This window comes from Engystomops pustulosus, chromosome 1 (genome assembly GCF_040894005.1).
Source record: "Engystomops pustulosus chromosome 1, aEngPut4.maternal, whole genome shotgun sequence".
Classification (NCBI taxonomy): Eukaryota; Metazoa; Chordata; class Amphibia; order Anura; family Leptodactylidae; genus Engystomops; species Engystomops pustulosus.
The window spans coordinates 27,311,674-27,333,085 of NC_092411.1; the positions used below are offsets into that span (position 1 = coordinate 27,311,674).

The 21,412-nt window shown below is 40.3% G+C and overlaps 1 protein-coding gene across 2 annotated transcripts in view; it reads left to right on the plus strand.

Annotated features, from left to right (window-relative positions):
- HCN1 (hyperpolarization activated cyclic nucleotide gated potassium channel 1) overlaps positions 1 to 21,412 on the plus strand; it is a 240,335-nt gene that overhangs the window by 59,629 nt on the left and 159,294 nt on the right. The window contains exons 1-2 of one of the 2 annotated variants that reach the window (XM_072136382.1): positions 2,675 to 3,045; positions 5,890 to 6,313. In XM_072136382.1, coding sequence (XP_071992483.1) covers positions 5,909 to 6,313 — 405 coding nt within the window. In that variant the 5' untranslated portion in view covers positions 2,675 to 3,045; positions 5,890 to 5,908. Of the gene's footprint in view, positions 1 to 2,674; positions 3,046 to 5,889; positions 6,314 to 21,412 lie in introns of those variants that run through there. The other variant, XM_072136373.1, reaches the window with a different exon arrangement.

A 21,412-nucleotide genomic window follows, 5' to 3' on the forward strand; every position in this document is an offset into this window, starting at 1 on the left:
ACAGGTTATGAAAATCTGACACCTATATTTTGGAGAGTGAAAGGATAAACAAAGAACCGAAGTACCAGAATGAGGGGGAAGGGTCTGATATGTAACTGGAGAAAGAAGTGTTGTCATCTGATAAGATGCATCACACACACTTACTGGGGGTCATTTACTAAGGGCCCGATTCGCGTTTTCCCGACGTGTTACCCGAATATTTCCGATTTGCGCCGCTTGTACATGAATTGCCCCGGGTTTTTGGCGCACGCGATCGGATTGTGGCGCATCGGGGCCGGCATGCGCGCGACAGAAATCGGGGGGGCGTGGCCGAACGAAAACCCGACGTATTCGGAAAAACCGCCGCATTTAAAAACCGAAAATGTGTCGCTTGGGGAGTGCTCACCTTCACCTTCTATGGGATGGTGCATTCCGGGGCGTTAAGATTATTTTCGGCGCTGCAGCGCCACCTGGTGGACGGCGGAGGAACTACCATCTTAAATCCCAGCCGGACCCGAATCCTGTGCAGAGAACGCGCCGCTGGATCGCGAATGGGCCGGGTAAGTAAATGTGCCCCACTGACTTGTACTGCTGCTTTATGCAAAGTTTGATTAAGTGAAGATTTAGTGAAGATTTAAGTAGTTACTTACTGGGACAGATTTATCTGTTTACATCAAAATTATGTTGTAATTTGTACCAAAAATAGCCTGTGCCACATATATCAAGGGTTGTAGACAGTTTGTAGGCACTTTTACGACTAGTACGGTAGAGGGGAGTGGTCTATGACAAGGGGCGTGGCTACAGACCAAAAAGTCAGCTCACTACTAATAATGCAATTGCTCCTGATTTTGGAAAAGTGGGTTCAATATGACTAATCAAAGACCACCCAAGGAAAGGTTATTTTCCATGTAAGTAACACAATGGCTAAATTATTTATTTATATAGCGCACACAGATTACGCAGCGCTGTACAGAGTTTGCCAAATCGGTCCCTGTCCCCAATGGGGCTCACAATCTAATCAACCTATCAGTATGTTTTGGAGTGTGGGAGGAAACCGGAGGACCCAGAGGAAACCCACGCAAACCCGGAGAGAACATACAAACTCTCTGCAGATGTGGACTTGAACCCAGTTTCTGTTTTTACAGCAGCCTGCTGGACTCCTAGCATTGCTCCTGCTTTATTGATATTAAATGAGGATTTCATAGTTATGTTTTATTCTTGCAATAGACTGCAATACATTTATTTTAAAAGTCTGTTCTACGAGTGATCTAAAAAAATAAAAATAATAAAAGAAATAAATACATATAAAAAATAAACTATATAGATCAATACATTTATAGCATTGACAAAACCGGAGCAGTCAGACCACGATCAGTGGAACATTTACTATCCATCCAGTGGAATATCCCTGATGTTTGTGATTCGGATTTGTAACATTCGGGTTGTAGATTTCGGACAAAAATGAACATGGGGAGAGAAAAAGAACTGGACGGCACATCCACACATGATACAATGGTCTACTGCCGCCAGGCTACATTATATAACGAACACGAGGTTCTTAGTTACATTTTGATCAAATCGTATAAGCCACCAACCACTTCAAGGTGACCCCTTTTTGGTGGGTCCCTACGCTATTGTGTGGGGCATCACATGGCGTCCACCACCGCCGCAGCACAGCGCCGGCAGGGACCAAGACCTGGTTGCCCCCCAGCACCCGTGCTGGCAGGCATAGCCCCCATGGCTCCAGGCCCGGGTTCCCACCAGCACCGCACCACAGAAGCGGCAGACGCCATGCAACACCGCACCATGTGAACAGGAAAAAGGCTCACCATGTGTGAACAGGTGTTGAATACTCACTGTTCCATGTAGTCTCAGCACTAGCTGAGAGGAGGTAGGCGGCCCCTATATGCAGTCTCCTGCTAATTTAAAAGTACCTGGGTCGAATGGGGCGGAGTGCTGGTAACAGGCAAAAAACAAAATAAATGAAGGGATAGAATGTACTAAACCAACATGAGGAGACAAAAATGACCTTATTCCTTTTTCAGTTATTGTATTTCCTGTTCTAGACTCTCATTCACAGAATATTTGTCGGGACTATTTTCAGATATGACTAAATATACGGGAGATGGCATAAAGACGCGTCATCCTTCATGCTGTGTCATCAATCATGTTGTCAGGTTACAAGCTGTCACATTTGTTTGCATCTAATTTGTTCCTGTTTTAATTTTTTTTTTTTTACTTGTTTCTGTGAAGGCCTATAGTTGCATAGAAGTAATTAGGGGCAGATTTACTAATCCAGTCACATAGTTAGGCTCCCATAGAGGTCTATCACACCCGGTCATGGTGCGAGAGGGCCAGGGGGCCGAGCCGCAAAATATTCAACAGCTCAGCTTCCTATGGAGAGGGGAGAGCAGAGATCCAGGTTTTGGCCCAGATGGAGCACACGGTCGTGTGATCTGGTCTGAGAAATGTACATCAAACATCTCCTTCTAAGAGATAATCAGTTAGAAGGTACAGCCACCATATAATTGTTGCACCACTGGTGGCCACCATATTGGAAGCAAATGCGGTCCAACCGATTTCATTGTAGGGTAGAGATTGGTTGCCATAACAGCAAGAAGCCTTTCAGATGTCACAAGCCATTCATGCATCAACCCCTATTAGACCCTTCTGTATACTGAGAAATATCATCTTCCCAGGACATTACCTGGAATATTACATGGTGCCACAAGGAAGTAGAGGATGAACCAAAAGTCCCAGGACAACATCTAATTTTAGAAACCAAAGGACAAATTATATTTCTGTTACCCAAGGAAGTAATGGGTCAGGGGGCCTATCTTTTAGGCTACATCAAAATCCCGGTCACCTCCTTGAAAGACGCCATAATGTATCGAGGGCAAGTTATTCCAATTGGAATGTGGTCATGAAAAAATCTCCCTGGAAAAACACTACCTATCTATGAGACACGCTCCCCAGACGATCCCCTGTGACGGAGATCAGGAAGGCTGTCAGACCCGCTCATAAAACTTTAGCTTAAGCCCGTTAATGATTGTACAACTGAAAGAGGTGAGCATAACTGATTTTAATACGAGTTAAGACATTGCAAACAGATCTCACACATGTGGTGCCCGCACTGTTTTTCTTCTTTCCTTTGAGTCAAAAGATTATCCATAGATTATCAATAGAGTCTCATGCAGGTTAATATCGATTAGATCCAGTTAATGAAGGCATTAGTATGTGAAAGGAAATCTACCACCAGGATGAAGCATTGTAAACTAAGCATACTGTCATACTGGTGTGTGTCCTCTCTGGTAGGATCTGCTTTCCTTTTAACATCTTATGTCCTGTTTTTAAAAGAAAAAAATCCTTTAACATTATGCAAATGGAGGGCTCCATGGTAATTGTCTTTAAAAACCAGGGCATAAACAGCTTAAAGAACAGCAGATCCTGTCAGAGGAATCACACACCAGTATGTCGGTGTGCTTGGTTTACAATCATTGATCCTGGTGGCAGATGACCTTTAACCCCTTACCGAAATGTCATATAGTATTACTTCACAGGCCGATAAAAAGTGATAAAAGTGATAAAAACGCCATACAGTGCTAAAAATTGTAGTATTGAAAATGTCATCAAAAGTCGCAAAAAATGACACCACCCACAGCTCTGTACACCGAAGTATAAAAAAGTTATTATTGCCAGAAGATGGCAAAATGAAGAATTTTTAATTTAAGAGGTTTTCATTTTTGTAAATGTATGAAAACATTCTAAAACCTATACAAATTTGTTATCCCCGTGATTGCACCGACCCAAAGAATAAAGTCATAAAGGCCATAAAACGTTGCAAACATGTTTTTTCACCATTTTCACTACATTTGGAATTTTTTTCCTGCTTCCCAGTACATGACATGGAATAATAACTATAAAGTGCAATTTGTTAACCCTAGAATGCATGACCATAAAAATCTACACTTTTACATACCTGGGGCCTTTTAGGCCCGTGTACAAATAACATGGAATAACTCAAATAAAAATACTTTTTAAAGTTTATTTGAAAAATGCAAAGTAAGGATGCATTCCTACTAGCGCTGGTGTTTGCCGGGAGGGGATCTGTACTGGATCTGACTTTTTGGTGTCCCCAGCTACGGCTGGTAGAATCCGGGCATTCCGGCAGCATTAACTGGAGTTACCAAGAGATCATATCCATTATGGATCACCTCCTGGCAGACACAAGCGCTAGTGAGAATGTATCCTAAGATGTGAATAATTCAAAACATTTTGTGCAAAAAAAACCCCAAAGTAACTGAACGGGCTTAAAACGCCCAATATACTCATTCGATATAACTCTTTATAATAACAATTTTTTGTCTAAAAAGTTTTTTTTATATAAAAGTTTCAGTAAACATGCTGAAGGAATATCCCTTTTCAAAGTTTCCTTTTCGAATTTACTAATGACCACAAAATCTTTCACATGTTATCTGTAATTCAACATCTGGAAGATGAAATTGTAGTATTTTACACAGGACTGTCTATCAAAAATGATTGCCTTGATTTCTTGGTCAATCAAACCCCTGGATGTAGACTGTGCCATTGTAACCTTAGAAGTCAGTAAACTAGAATGAAAAAAATGATTACAATAAGGGTTGTAGACTCTTTGTTAGTGTCTGTGCAGCCCCCTCCTCTCACCTTCAGCAGGTCACCACTATCTTTTAGGTGAAGTGGAAATCTTTGGATTTTTGGAGTTCAGAGTTTCTTTTTCAAGAAACAAGAAAACTGACTCCTTCCTGTTCAGGAACTATGATGATGTCATAGGCGCATGACATCATGAGTTAGCCTCCTACTAAGATCACATGACCATGTAGTAAGGCACAATCCACACTCTGCGCAGCAACAGCAGAGTCATAAACACTAAGGCTACATTCACACGACCGTATGGGGGACGTATATACGACCGATATACGTCCCCCATAGATGGCAATGGGAGCACGGCGCCCTACGGGAGCCATTTTACCTTTCATTTCTAAGATCAAAGAAACTTCAAACCCTTATAGGTCTCTATAAATGAAAAATAAAAAAAGTGAATAAAAAAAGAAATGCAAAGACATAGAAGATCTACAATGTGATTGAGCTAAAGAACCTAGTTTAGATCATGAGCCAAGAAGGTGACTATAAGGATCACTGATCCCTATTGTAACTGATCCTCACGTAACTGAGGAAGAGCCTAGTCCAGGCCTGAAACGCGTATTACATTGCTGATCAATAAAGGAATTGAATGACGAACAATTTGAAATTCGAGTAATTGGTGCCGGAAACAGTCCTGGAAACCACCATTGTTAGGAGTTGACCGTTTATTGTGGCAAAAGCCTTTGACACTAAGTCCAGGACGGCCGCCTAAGCGACTCAATACCAAAAGCGGTTCCACGCGTCGTACCGATTGTACAACCAGGATTGGTGAGCATAATTCTCTGAACATCATCTATTCTAATTTTAAACATTTTTCACACATGTGAACGCCCGAATGGACTCTCCCTTTTTTGTTTTGATTCCATTATATGATCCCTATTGTAATAAGAAATCCCATAAGTCATTGTACTGACTGCCGTGTATCCGCAATTTAAGAAGGATTACAGAAGGAATGTCGCATACACACATACTATTATTACTAAAAAATTTTGTACATTAATGAGACTGAGCTGAATCAATATCCACTAATTTTCGGCATTCACAAAGTGTGTAAGTGTGGAAGACTCTGCTTTCAGGGTCTGATTGCTATGGAGAATGACTCATTGTAATGCGTTCTCGGAGAATACAGTACTCGCTACGGTTATTGTCATGCAAATGAAACGAGGAAGTACACGATGTAATCTCTGCCTTCTAATTATTTGGTATTTTGATTTTTTTTTTTTTTTGCAGGTTTTACTGGGACCTAATAATGCTGATTATGATGGTGGGGAATCTTGTCATTATTCCAGTCGGGATAACCTTCTTCACAGAACAGACGACAACGCCGTGGATTATATTCAACGTGGCATCCGACACCGTTTTTTTATTTGACTTGTTCATGAATTTTAGAACTGGGATTGTTATTGAAGACAACTCCGAAATAATACTAGACCCCAAAGTCATAAAGATGAGTTATTTAAAGAGTTGGTTTGTTGTGGACTTCATCTCCTCGATTCCTGTGGATTATATCTTTCTCATTGTGGAGAAAGGCATGGATTCGGAGGTTTATAAGACCGCCAGAGCACTACGCATTGTGAGATTTACAAAAATTCTCAGTTTATTGCGCCTGCTACGACTGTCAAGATTAATCAGATACATTCATCAGTGGGAAGAGGTAAGAAGTCTATTTCTGTTTTTGCTGTTTTGGGGTGTGGATTTCTTTCTTTTTGCCTTTTTTATGTATTAGTTATATGGGTTCTGCCATGACTACAACTCATCGCCTCTCATCGCACAACACGTGAGGCCCCTGCCGATCAGCTTCTGGTAAAGACGAGTTGGTCATCCTGAAATTAGTTTGAGGATATTTTTATATTAATTACCTATTTACTTCCAGATTATGTTAATCCAATGTCAGACACTCCCACTGATCATGTGATTGAAGGGGTGGAGTGTTTTGTTGCACTTGGTATTCCAGGTCAGTCCAATTAACTTAAAGAGGTCAATTTGGGACCAAATGGACCTGTGGTTTTTGTGTCCCAAATCAGCATGTATCAGGTTTCTACATGAAAAAATGGGGGCCACCTAGATGCGAGTGGAGCCGCGATAAGCTTCAGTGCGCATGCGCTGTACCCACATGAAAAATAAATTCATATTTAGGTGTATCTACCTTCCTTAGCTTAGGCCCAGTCTCTGTGTATGTATCAATCTGGCACAGAATTTTTTCTAGAACTCCCCCCCCCCCCCCACACACAAAAGTAAATAGGGGTGCTGCAGTCTCAAATGATTGGTTGGGACTTTGTTATATTTGGTGCAATGTACCCTCATGTGAGGTGTCTATAATTGGTGAAATGTGTGCAGTTTGGGGGTAAAAGGGTATATTTTTTTTCTTTATTTTCATAAAAGGGGATTTCCCTTAGAAATTTGTCCTCCATCCACACATAGGTCATCAATGTTTATTTGCTGGGGATGTGACTGCCAAAAATCCTTGTGATTGGCAGAACTTGGGGAGTCAAATCCCTCTTAGCTCCCCTATGATGCTGACTTTCATCTCGCCAGTGGCGGAAGTGGCCATCGCTAGGCAGCAAGTGTGGTTCTTCATGGTGCCGATCCCAGCAGTCGGACCCTTGTGGACAAATGATTAATATCTATGGTGGGAAAATCCCTTTAACAATTTTTATTTTTTTGTAAATTTTTGTAATTTAATTTAATTTATTTTTTAATTGTTTTGATGTATTAATCGGTTTAACATTCTACATGTATGTCTATATTTATGCATTTGTTATATTTTTATTTTTCTTAGGCTGCATTCACATCTTCTTTTTCTCCATACGTTGTAGGGACACGTCGGGAGGATTCCCAATGTGTCCTTACAATGTATGGCACAGACATATCCTACAGTATGGACACTGAATGGTGTTCGGGTTGTTTCCCCAGTGATTGAAGTAGACTCACTAAATGCATACCATGCATTACAACAATGATTCTTTACCAAATAATGCACATTTTATTTAACATAAAAAGTCACTTGGACCATCAGGTGGTGGTCACTAACCACATATAGGTTGTGGTATATGACACTCAATAATATAATATGTGTATACGTGTATACTAAGTACAATGACCAACTGCCTTTATATGGAAAGTGACATCTCTGGGTCTTCCCTGAGTGTACGCTCAGCAGAGGCCGGGGGATGGATACTTTGCACCTGTCCTCCATTGTCTCCGATGGCCTCCACTGAGTGTGTACATCGGAAAGCTGTAGCCTGCTGCATCTTTCCAATCCATGTTTCTCAGAGGATACGAGGTACATTGTACAGACAGAGAGCCAAATTAAACCTCAATCTACAGGGATATCCCTATGTATACATCGAGCATATACAAAAATCGGATTGTAACCTAATGGTACAGTAACACCCCAATTATTATCATTAATACCCAGACATATACCAAAGACCTAGATTGTGTCTTTTCTTCATGTCTATCAGTCCCCTCTACCCAGGGAACCCCCATAATGATGTCATCACTGATTCCCTCAGCATCAATACGAGTGTTACGTTTTTTTTTTCCGGTTTTGAGACTAGAGTGATCCTGTCGATCCTGAAGTGAGCACAACGCTTTCGAATTTCTCATGTAACTTAGGTAAAAGGATGGTCTTCCAAGTGTTGGACATAACCTTTAATGAGCTGTCATAACCCATAGCAGAAAGCCAAAGACATCAGAGTTTTACAGTTTTCCCCTAAGAATTCCTATACTGTGGCTTCAAACATCTCTGCTCCCTTGTGTCCGGGATCAACCTTCCAGCGTACAATTTTGTCGTCAATGAATTTCTTTCCATTACTAGATCTAACTTTCTAATTCACTCAATTCCTGAAGAAAGTGGCTGGAAATCTTATTAGGTTTTCCAATAAGTGTTGATTTACTCCAGAAGAACGTAATATAATAGGGTTTCATTTGGCTCCAAAATAAATATTCCATCCTTTCTGCACATTAATAGACCAAGGAAATATATTCAGTAAAAGATCAACCGAGTGAGAAAATAAATAAGATTGTACTGCGCACTAAGCAGAAATGCTAAATTTAACCTTTGCTACTAAATCATATATTAAATTATATTTAATATTCTTTTTAATTTGTCAATCTGAGCCAGCAATGCACATTATAATATGACATACATGAGGGATCACCCAGTCTGACCTTGATATATTTATAGCTGGAGGGGAAGTCAAGTCTATTGGAGGCGCCACGAGGGTTCGGAATAGTTAATTATGTTTGTTACTGATCCCAGGATTATTTTGCCCTAAGAAACTATTTTTCTAGTTACATTGGGTAAATTTCATTTATTCTGACAGTCTTAACATAAATATGTAATGTGCCATTTTAGCTGCTTTGTGATGCTTTTTTCGGGGGAAAAAAGATTATTAGATTTTGCTGCTTTCGAGTGACTGCATCTTCTAAATCAGTATGATGTAAGTTTATGATGTGGAAGAGTTTGTTTTTCTATTAACTTTCCTGAAAATGGGGTTTCTTTGTCATAAGAATTCCCATCTGTATGTTCAAGTAGAACCTAAGTGATGGTTTGACCCTCTCCATGCATCAAAACATGGAGCGTCTATTGAGTTCTTGGCATGTTTATACATTTCATGGGTGGTCATTGTGCTTTTTTCCCCAGCAGCTACCATTGCTCATAAAAAATCATTAAAAATAGGGTTGACTTTGTGGGACCTCAATCCCCTTAAATCCCACCCCCCATCTATGCAAAATAGGGGCTCTCGGCAACTTGAGCCATCCAAATACATGTTTCCTCCCGGGTCATTACTCTGGGCTCGAGATGTCTCAAGATAAGTCGTGCAAGATGACCAACTTGAAAAAGTATTTTCTGTACTCCAAATGGTTTTTTTTTGTTTTCAAAGCTGGTCATCATCTCTCAAAATTTTCGATCGAAGATGGAAAAACAAAAAACGCATCTGAATAATTCACCCAGTCTCTTGAAAGACTCGATATACTATATTACTGTTTCCAGTGCATGGGAGGTGTAGGCCATCCCAAGGTCTTACTGTTGTCTCATCCCTTCTAATTTAAGGTTTTGTACACACAACTTTTTTATAGTGTCTTTTTTCTGGCAGATGCCAAAATGCTGCCGCTAGTTACTGGCCCCATGGTCTCATGTCATATACTGAGGAGGACGGTGGTTGGCTGCAGAAGTGATGTGTTTATCAAGGTACCACCCTGTTTGAGTCATGTGAATAAAAGTTTTTAAAAGATAATTTAAGGGGCTGAAAATTAGGCTACAAAATTTGTTCCTGAAGACGAAAACTGGGGGACCCTGAGTTGAAACCATTGTGGAAGGCTATAACTCTAAGCATGCAGGTTCTGATTTTAGTAAAATAGTTGTAACCCCAAAGATTGACAGGTCGGATTTTGTTCAGGTGATAAGGTCTTGAATGTTTTGTAACAAAAAAAAGTGGACAACTAAGGATGAGCGGAGCCACTGAAGTTTGTCTGGAACTTAAAAATTCTGTTTGTGTACAAGTTGCAGTACAATACCTGGACCACGCCCCCAGTAACACCCGCAATTAGGTGTTAACTGTTTAAATACCATAAGCAAAGTCACAGTTGGCATTTAAGTTGGCACATAGGTAGAAAAGTTCCACTTCGTTGTGCACTGACATTTCTGGGAAGGATCAGCACTCCTCATGATGTCATCGGGCCGATCCACCCCAAAATCGCAGCATGTAAATAATGGTTTGCAAGTGTCAGATGAATTTAAATGTCACCGGAAAATTTAAACAGTTAACGCCCTTGATTGGTGCCAGTTTGAGACCGATCTGGAATTCTAATGAAGTCCTGGGCTGGGTCCGCTGGATCCAAACCGGCAAAACTTTGCAGTTCATGTCTGCTCCACCCTTGGAACAACCCAACGCTTGTAAGTTTCATTTAAGAGCCATAATGTTAGAACTGAATTTTCATTTATTGATGTCAAAAGGCTCACGCTGGAATAGAAAACAACATTTATTCCCAAGATGACCACCCAATAGTCTCAGTTGTTCTCTTCTCATCATATATTCAGATGTTGTATTGACTTCTTCTTTTGCTAATACCATGGAGGTGAGTGCACCCCAAATAAACACTTGCATCCTGGGTCCAAATCAATGCTGAGAAGACTTTTAGGTTCTTGTGTGGGTGGTTGTGCTTTGAAGGGTGGTCGCTGCGTGATTCTCCATGCTGAGGGGTAAGAAGCTGCACCTTTTGGAAGTGATCCATGCTCGGCAGGGCAGAGGATGCTCTGGGCCAGATGATTTCTCTGCTAATTGATTTTATCCCCACGATACAAAAGTTCTCTACATTAAAACTTTAGAAATGTGTTTACTTGTATTTATAATTAGTATCATGTCATATACACAGCAGAGTCAAAATGCACTGCAGAGAATATTTTCAAGATGGAAGGATTGATTGAATCAAATAAGGAAGAAGCAACCCAAAAAGTAAATATGGGACTGAAAAAAACTAAATAATAAAAACAAAGTTTTGGAATCTTTGACTATGGCCTTTTTGTATTGTCCCTCCATCCAAAGATATAATAAACAAGTACATCGGACCCCCCCCCATCATTGCGAACCTTGGTTTCATCACTGAGACCCCCACCGATCAGCAAGTAAGGCCCTATCCTGTCAAAGCTGGTGGCAACATTTAGCATTTTTTTTAAGGTTTGGCAGAACCCATCAAACCATGCTAGGTCCACTCATGCCTACTTCTAAGGTTTCTGTGCAGAGGAGAAAAAGTCTCCTCACCATGTAAGGAAAGGGTTGAAGTACCTCCATTATTCATAATGGAGCCGATTCCACAGGTGGACCCCCGCTCCATTAGACATTTGATATTATGTGGATACACCATACATAGCTGTAATGGGAATACCATTCTAATTGTATCTGGAGTATAGTTTTTGTCCGGTCCGGTGCTTTACCATGAATAATATATTATGGTCCCAAGGTTTTAAGCAGGTGATATATTTGTTTAAGTGAATATTCAATGATCATATAAATGGATAAATATTTCATGGGTAGACAAGCACTTTGCAGGTTTCTGTGTTTGACCTGGAATGAAAAGTGTTTCCTAAGAATGTGCTAAGGGAGTCCTCACTCCAGCTATCAATATCAGCCAATTCATTCAGCACCATCTTCCTCACATGTCACGCTGGAAGCGTTTTATAGCAATGTCGTATATGATATGAATTATATCCAAGAAACAAAGAAAGTTAAGCAATAGTTTCATGTTTTGGAGATAGTTGCCAAAAACAATTAGTGAGAATTGGATACGTGAAGACAGATCAGTTCTTGATGCAGTCTCCTTCCAGTCAAAAAGTTGAACTTGGTCACCCGAAAAACAGACTCCATTCTAATTATCTGTCATGGTGATAGCAGATAAAAATGTTATAGTAATGGATAAGATAAAGACATGGACTTTGTAATTTAAGACTGGGGTAAAACTTTGCACAGTTATCGTAGCCCATATTGGGTTACCAAATCATAGATTGGAATTTTTTTTTTTAATTTGAGACAAACAATATCTCTTATAAGCTCACTCTGATTTGGTAGCCAATTTACTTTACATCCCATTTACTTAACTAAATGTTTAGAGCCAGGCAAAAAATGAAGGGCTACCAGCATGTGCCATAGCCCTGTAACCACAACAGTTAGCTAATTTGTGGTTGTGATGGGAGTTGGTCTTAGGGTACATTCACACGCGGTGTGCTGGAGAGGAGGAGGAGGTGACCCCCTCCTCCCTCCATAGGATAGCATGCTCTATCTTTTTTTATAGTGTAAGGCGCAGATCGGTGCCACACGTTGCCGCCATTGGCGTCTATAGGGACGTATAGGCGGCCGCAAATTTGCAGCCGCATGTACGTCCCCATGAACGGCAGTGAGAATGAGCCCTTAAGATGTTTTTCCGGCTCTCTCCGGTACAGCACTTGCTTCTCTGCTGCCTCAGTTTGACCTTTCCATGGCAATTGGCTAAAATCAATCAGCCAATCACTGAGCTGCCCCTTAGTGCTTCCTGTTTTGCTCTAGGAAGAGCAGAGGAGACTGTTGGTTATAGAACCAGAATATACAAATTTTTTGGGGCACATTTACTAAGGGTCCGCGGACCGTATTTTTGCTGGGTTTCCAGACTTTTTCCGTTTTGCGTCGCATTTAACTGGGGGGTTTGGCGCACGCAAGTGGATTTTGCCACAATCGCGCAAACTCTCATGCGACACAAATTGGGGCCGTGGCCATTGGACAACCCGACCACATGCATCGGGAAGAAGATCGCGACAGAACGGGTAAGTAAATGTGCCCCATTATGTTGCTGAAAACAAAGTTATCCTTTATTGCCTTGAAAGCTTATTTAAAAGTATTTTATGGTACAAAATGTAGCAAAAATTAACATTAAAACACTAAATCCCTTATTGCGCAGGAATGAAACCAATAAAAAACATAACTTTCTTTTGGTATTGTCTCATCCTTCACATTTGGTACAGTACATTTAATAGAATAAAACTGCAGTTGACCTAAACTTGGACACAAAACAGGCTAAAATGTAATATAAAGTGATATGTACCTTAGATAAATAGCAATAAAAAGCTCATCCCACAAAATAAATGACCTCCATTAATGGAGAAGAATATGGTTCTCACAATATGGTGATATTTTCTTTTAGAAAAAAGGTTCAGAAGAATTAAAACACCTAAACAACTTCATAATATTAGAATTAGCATAATCATACTGACCTATAGTATACAAAAAATTCAGTTTTTCCCTAACATTCCTAGAAGAGTAAATAACGTTTAGCCACTTAGTTAAAGGCACCTTAAAATAATGCCATAAATACCATAGGAAATAAGCAAAGAGCTGCATTGATGTAAAAATAAAAAGTTATGGAACTCTAATAAACTGAAAATATTGTAGATTTTATGGCTGATAATAAATCTTTATTTATATAGCGCACACAGATTACACAGCGCTACACACAGCTTTCCAAATCGGTCCCTGACCCCAATGTGGCTCGCAATCTAAACAACTATCCAGTATGTTTTGGAGTGTGGAAAGAAACCAGAGGACCCGGAGTAAACCCACGCAAAAACATAGAGAACATACAAACTCTTTGCAGATGCTGACCCTTGGACTTGAACCCAGGTCCCCAGCGCTGCAAAGCTGTAATGCCAACCACTAAGCCACCGTGCTGCCCATAATATTGGCAGTGTCTCATAGAAGGGTGGGGTAACAATATGAAAAAAACAAGATTCATCACACATCTAAAGAGTACTGAAATGTTACAAACAAGAGAAGAGATGTGCATAGACGATAAATAAACTTTATTAGTACAATATTTTTAAAACATACTTAAAAACCCAAAAAGGAGTTGGGTACATATCACAAAAGCTCCCCAGAGAAACTGACCACATAGATAAAGGACCAGTAGACCACAATAAATAAAGTCAAAGCCAATGGAGAGCTTAGACAATGCACAAGAATAACAAGGACCAGAAGTGGAGAAAATGCCTCATACAAAAAGTATATATGATAAATGCGAGGTCCAAAAATCATAGGCTGTAAGAAGTGCAAAAAGACTACATTATCAAACTAATGGGGAGGAGAGAGTGCCCCACGCGTATCACCCGACTCGCGGGCTTCGTCAGGGGATGATAATGTTGGCAGTGTCCTTAAAGGGGCTTTCCCATGAAAGACATTTATTCTCTATTCAAAAGATAGGGAATTTATGTCTGTTAGGAGTTCAACCCCTGGGACCCTTTCAGAATGGATGTATGGCAGAGGTGAACTAGCCCTACACTGTATGGAACAACTATGGAATGTATGGGATGGCTTGATCATAGCTGATTAGGAGGACTTGCTTTCCCCATTCTGACAATCGTCAGGGTCCCATTAATCTGAACCCAATCAGTCATTTAGCAATTGTGTAAAGATATCAAAACCCTTAGAAATTAAAAAGCTAATAGGTGGGAGTGTTAGGAGTTGTCTGATTTTGATGGTCTATTTTTGGGTTAGGTCTGGGAAGTAAGAGCTTTCGTTACAGAGAAGTGTGTGGAGACCTATAGTCATTCATGGTCCACTGTGGGATTCTGGGAAATATGCAAAAAAACATTTTCTAGAATGGGATAAGGAAAACATTGCCTCTTAGCTACCTTGTAAGGCAGCCCCCTTAATATCAAGCATGACTTTTTCAGCTTATTCATGTGGGATTACAGCCAAACCAGTATATCTATTATCTATTACAGAATAAAGAGATTCCTGTTTAGAGCACTGTTTCAATGTATTTTCATCTCATCAGTACAGTGTAGGGAACAGGTTTGGCTCAGCGGGAACCCAAAAAACACCAAATCTTTACCTTCAGGTATTTAACCATTGAGTTTGTATCCAAAGAAGAAATAATATGTCACCGAATTTTATACATTTTCTACAATCCTACCAGACGGAACCCCGCATCCTTCCAGATGGAAACGGAATGACGTTTATTTCTGCTTTGGTCAACATAAGAAAGCAATACTGAGGCCCACAAGGTATAATTATCAGCATTTTACCATCAATTATCTCCATGTGACGGGGAAGCACAGCCAGGGTCTCCCAGCAGTTGTCCTTCCAGTCCTTTGTGTAGCTGGAGAAGGAGACATGAAATCGTGAATGTCACTGTTGTAATACAAGATCCTTCTTGAAGTGAGCATGAAAGATTTAATGTTCAGCTTGGTTATTTTAGTCAGCTTCATGGGGATTTCAATACATTTTTTACAAAAGATCTAAGAAATCTACCTGCATAGTATACTATATTGGTTGATGGGGACACTCTGAAATCTTCCAACTATGACCATCAGTATCTTGTGTATATATGATTATTTTTTTGATGGCATATACTGTTTATATTTCTCACGTTACACCATTTTATTTAGGTTTTCTCAAAGTCTATATAATGGGGCTCATTTACTAAGGGCCCCGTGGCCCGCACTTTCGTGGGACATCCCGACGATTTCCGTTTTGCGCCGCTGGGACAGGGATTGAAAAGGGGTTTTTGGCACACACGATCGGATTTTGGCGCAATCGCGACAGCTTTCATGCAACACAAATCAGGGGGGCGGGCCGTCGGACGATCCGACGAATTCGAACAAACTGCGGGATTTAACTTCAAAATTGTGTCGCAAGCCAAGCACTTACATGCATCGGGAAGAAGAAGGTGAACTCCGGCGGACCTGATCGGAGAAGCGACACATGCAGGATCTTTGGCGCATGATCTTCATGAAACGCGGCAGAGTTCATCCTCGTCGGACAGTCCGGATCGGGGATTGCGCAGGGACTGGGTAAGTAAATGTGCCCTAACATGTATCAACTTTACATCTACTTAAAGGAAATCTACCACCAGGTTGAAGCATTGTAAACCAAGCACACTGACATACTGGTGTGTGCCCCCTCTGGCAGGATACACTTTTCTTTAAGCTTCTTATGCCCTTCTTAGGCTTTAAAAATTATGCTCCAGGCTCCATTAAAACCTATGCAACGTGGAGCCCCTCAGGCTCATTAACATAATTTTGAAATCCTTTTTTTGTAAAAAGCTTTGACTAAAAAGGTAAAAGAAGAGTGGATCCTGCCAGAGGAGGCGCAGACCAGTATGTCAGTGTGCTTGGTTTACAATCCTTTATCCTGCTAGTAGATGTCCTTTAAAATAGAAATGTTTAGACAGGTCACGTGGACCATTCATGGACCATACCATACCATGTCTGATGGTAAACGAGTTAGGACTCCAAAATTAAGGTAGTTGCTTTGCAACCCCCACTTCCTTTTTCTAGTTAAAATATGTTCAACTTCTTGTGGACTGTCTTTGAAAATGAGGTCCTGTTGGTAGACCATTGGTTGTGCACGACCATTGGTAGGTAGAGTACTAAGCATTCACATTAAATTAATAAGTAGGACACCTGTTAATTATATAAATGTTGTCATAAGGCAGTTTCACAGGGGGATAGCACAGGATCACAGTGCTGATATAAGCGATGGTGACTCCTCAGCTCTTTACACCTCCTCCTTGTGCAGTGACTTCTACACTTGTACATGCCCACTACTTGTACATGCCCACTACTTGTACATGCCCACTACTTGTACATGCCCACTACTTGTACATGCCCACTACTTGTACATACCCACTACTTGTACATGCCCACTACTTCTACATGCCCACTACTTCTACATGCCCACTACTTGTACATACCCACTACTTGTACATGCCCACTACTTCTACATACCCACTACTTGTACATGCCCACTACTTCTACATGCCCACTACTTGTACATGCCCACTACTTCTACATGCCCACTACTTGTACATGCCCACTACTTCTACATGCCCACTACTTGTACATACCCACTACTTGTACATGCCCACTACTTCTACATGCCCACTACTTGTACATGCCCACTACTTGTACATGCCCACTACCAGATCACTTTCTGGACTTTTTCAATGTCCACATGCCTCTCATAAAGCAAATTAATGCAAATACTGTCCCATTTTTTCTCTACCATTGTGTCCCACCAAATGGTTTTCCTTTGATGTTCAACATATCCTGTCCTTTCGAAGGGGTGAAATATTGAGTAAGCCCCTCCTTACCCTAGGGATAACTTCTAAGTGACTGCTACAGGGCCCAAGGTGTGAGGGGGTCCCCTATCCCAGAAGAGTCGGCACACAATAGTGACAATAAATGACATGCAGCGCTACCTCCACGTTCCTCTTATTCCTGCATAAACATCTATTAGTGTGGTCAAGAAGACAACATTGTAGACGTGAACGCCCCCCCCCTCCTCCGATTCTGTTGATGCCCCGATTCTGTAGCTAAATAATCTAATCAAGGCCAAATATCTATCCGTCTATAGATGAAAAACCTGTGGCTTTAGTGGGTCACTGGGTCACGTGCACACTTCTGCCTTGGACTCTCGATAGGTAGGTAGACAGATGTTTTGGGGGCTATCTACTATCTTTCTCCACCTTCCGATTTACGTGACTGTATAAATGGGATGTTACATAAAATACTGCAGAGACTCCAGGGAAATTTCTATTTTTCTGTAACCTCTGGCACATGTTTTCTATCACATTTTTTCTGCCTGAAGCAACAACAATTTCTATTTTGTAGCAGTTGTCTAAGACGTCATCATACCAAGCCAAGTGTGTACATCCTTCAATAAAAGCAGCAGGCAACTTTCCCTGAGTGCTCGCCTCCTATTTTCTAAAGGCTATGTCAGTGGCATTATGTGCAGGTCAGTGAGTGCCGATCCCGGGAACATCTCTGTATCTGTGAGTGCTGGTATGCGGCATGCTGGGTAATTTACAGAACACATTATCTGTTTACTGCTTATATCCAGATACCGGAGGACTTGTATTTCATAGAAAACTAAAGCCATCAACATAGAGAGATATGGTGAGAGATTTGTAGAGGGCTCTCTGAGGGTGTAAAGCTCATGTTCCCAATTGTATATTATGACATAATATTATAAATATTATAAAGAATAAAAAGTGTTACCAGGCTCTGATCACACAGCAAGACTTCTGTTCTTTGTAGTCCATGTTGTAATTCATTAGAGATAATCTGTCTCTTTATATGCAGCATCACTACCTACTGTATATAGTGGTGATAGTGACGGGGTTTTAGGTTTTTTAAGTTAAGTATAAATGGATTTTCTAGGAAAATAATATTATTGACCTTATGTCAGGGGCGTAACAACAGGGGTCACAGCCATAGTAGCTGCTATAGGGCCCACAGTGTTAAGGGGCCCTCGGCATTTTGTGTATTGGGTGTTTATATGCTGTATGTGTCTATGGTGTTCATATACTGTATGTGTGTATATGCTGTATGTCTGTGTATGGTATGTTATATGTGTGTGCATTTACTGTACGTTTGTGCATCTGGGATGTGTATATGCTGTGTCTCTGTATATCCTGCATGGGTGTATATGGTACTGTATTTATGTGTGTATATGCTCTATGTATGTATATATGATGTGTGTGTATATACTGTATATATGTTTATGATGTATGTTTGTATACTGTGTTGATATACTTTATGTGTATATATAGGTATATAAATGTGTGTATATATAGGCATATAAATGTGTGTATATATAGGTATATAAATGTGTGTGTATATATAGGTATATAAATGTGTGTAACAGTGTATATATAAGTATATAAATGTGTTTTATTGTAAGTATATATGTACATTTTTTTAAGATGGACACAGGGCCACATTCAGAAGTCTGCCAAGGGGCCCTAATAGTTACCCCCCTGTCTTATGTGATCACTGGGGATGTGATACCTGGTACCCTCACTATAATAATAATAATTCCTTTATTTGTATAGCGCTCACAGATTACACAGCGCTACACAGAACTTGCCAAATCATATAACCTTTTTGACACCAAATCAATTAGATGATCAGTGGAGGTACAAGGTGGGGGATCAATCAACTATTTATCTTGATCAAAAATGTAAAAAAAGAGCTTTGTTTTTCCAGCATCTATGTAGACCAATGTGTATCCATGGTTACAGACTACAAACAAAACCTATATGATCTATTTCATAGTTTATACGGTTGAAAAAAGACACTTGTCCATCAAGTTCAACCAAGGAAGGGAAGGGATTGGATGAGGAAGGGATTTAGGGGAACCAATTCTATATAACATAACCAGCAATGTTATTTAGGTGTAAAAAGGCATCTAGACCCTTCTTAAAGCTCTCTGCTGTCCCTGCTGTGACCAGTGCCTGAGGCAGGCTATTCCACAGAGTGACAGTTCTCATAGTAAAAAAGCCCTGTCGCCTCCGGTGATTAAACCTTGTTTTCTCCAGACGGAGACAGTGCCCCTTCGTCTTTTGATTTGATCTAATCTGAAACAACTTACCACCATATTTTTTGTATGGACCATTCATATATTTAAATAAATTAATCATGTCCCCTCGTAGTCGTCTCTTTTCCAGACTACCTCCCTTCTATTAGTTATGTTCTTTTTGTGGGTATTCAGTAGCTTTGATAGAAGACATAGGAGACAGAGAGAAGACTGTGTTGCTACTGTTTCAGTAGATGCAGGATTTTTTTGGTAATATACAAAATTATAGGAAAGGAACATGATGGTTAATTTTAATATGAAGGATATTTTATAGAAAGTAACTTTGCAAATTTAATTTAAGATGTTCCTGGAACAATGGGATGGAAATGGTAGTCATGGTGGGAGATTGATGGCCTCCTGATGTACCTGGTGGAGGGCAGGTCAATTCTTCTCCAGGTCCTGTCTAGTGCAGAATTGTGCTATACTCTGAATTGCTCCCGGCTATAGCTAGTGCCCAGACACGGGTGGTAGGAGGGGGGCCAAGAGTGCCCCATGCCGGTCCACTCTTTGCCTACTGGAAAATAATTGCAATTCCTGTGCAAATAATTGTGATTATTTCAAAGCGGATAGAAAACTGGTAAATTTCCCCACTGGTCTGTAGACTAGTTGACAAAATATTGGCTGTATTGCCTGGAAAAAATACACTATGGGGGCATTTATTAATAGTGTCGCAAGGTCCATGGTTTTTGGCGTACAAATCGTGCAGTAATTTATACTAGAATGTAAGAATGTGGTGCAAGGGATTCATGAATTGGTGCACGACCAGAAATAGTCTTAACTCCACAGTCATGAAGGTGCAGTAGAACTTGGTAGAGCAACTTTTAGCTGCTCTAATTGTGTGCCAAAAATTGGGAAAACTAGAAGTGCAGGAAAAGTGTCAAGAATCCCAAACAGGACTTTCTTTCATCATAAAAAAGTCCCACATAGATGTAGTGAATTCTTTGATCATAGTTCATGTATAGTCGATACTGTATAAGTTGATTTTTAATAGATTTAACCAATGTATGGCTACCATTTACTACTGTGCATGTGGTATAAGTCTCATAATAGCAACACTTTGTAAAGGCGTTGTTAAAAGGGTTTTCCTATGAAAGAAAGTTCTGTGCTATGAGATGCTGTGTGCTGACAATGTGCTTAGATTGTCAGGATACAGGTCTAGATGAGATGGATAAAATACACAGTCAAGCTCTGCACAGTTCTGCTTGCTGGCAGGAAGTGCCTGTGTCTGAGCTGGTCTTGTAATGCAGTGGGGAGCACAGGAGGCAGAGAGCAGTGCAGTGTGCAGATAAGAGAAGCTATTCATGAGAAGAATCCGACCATAGTCAGAAGATTTATGATTGGATTTAGGGGCAACCAAAATTGTAACCACCAGGACTGATAGAGACAGGTTGCAATTGTGAATCTGTGAAAATGCTGTATTTTTGTTAATAATAGGTGAATTAGAGAATGTGTTATTTTGTTTTGTGAGAATACCCCTTTAAGTTATTACGATCAAAATTATTGTAAAAAAATATAATATTCATAATATGCTGTATTTGCTTGATTGTTAAAAAGGGGCAAGTAGTTAGTCTTCTGTTTTTTATGGAATTCTCATTCTAGCAAAAATAGGGCTCCCCCCGAACACCCAGGCTGGATGGAGCCACCTGATATGTGCAGAGTTTCGCAAAGCGTAGCCCTTTAGGACACAACACTGAAAAAAAAGTTACCAGAACTGTCTAAACATTAAGGACTATGAGACCATTGACATGTACACATCAACACCCAAATTTAATGGGTGCAATACTCCTTAATACTAGATTGATAAAGTCCAGGACATTCAACTTATACGACTTATATAAATCCTGGAGATTAAAGTCATGAAC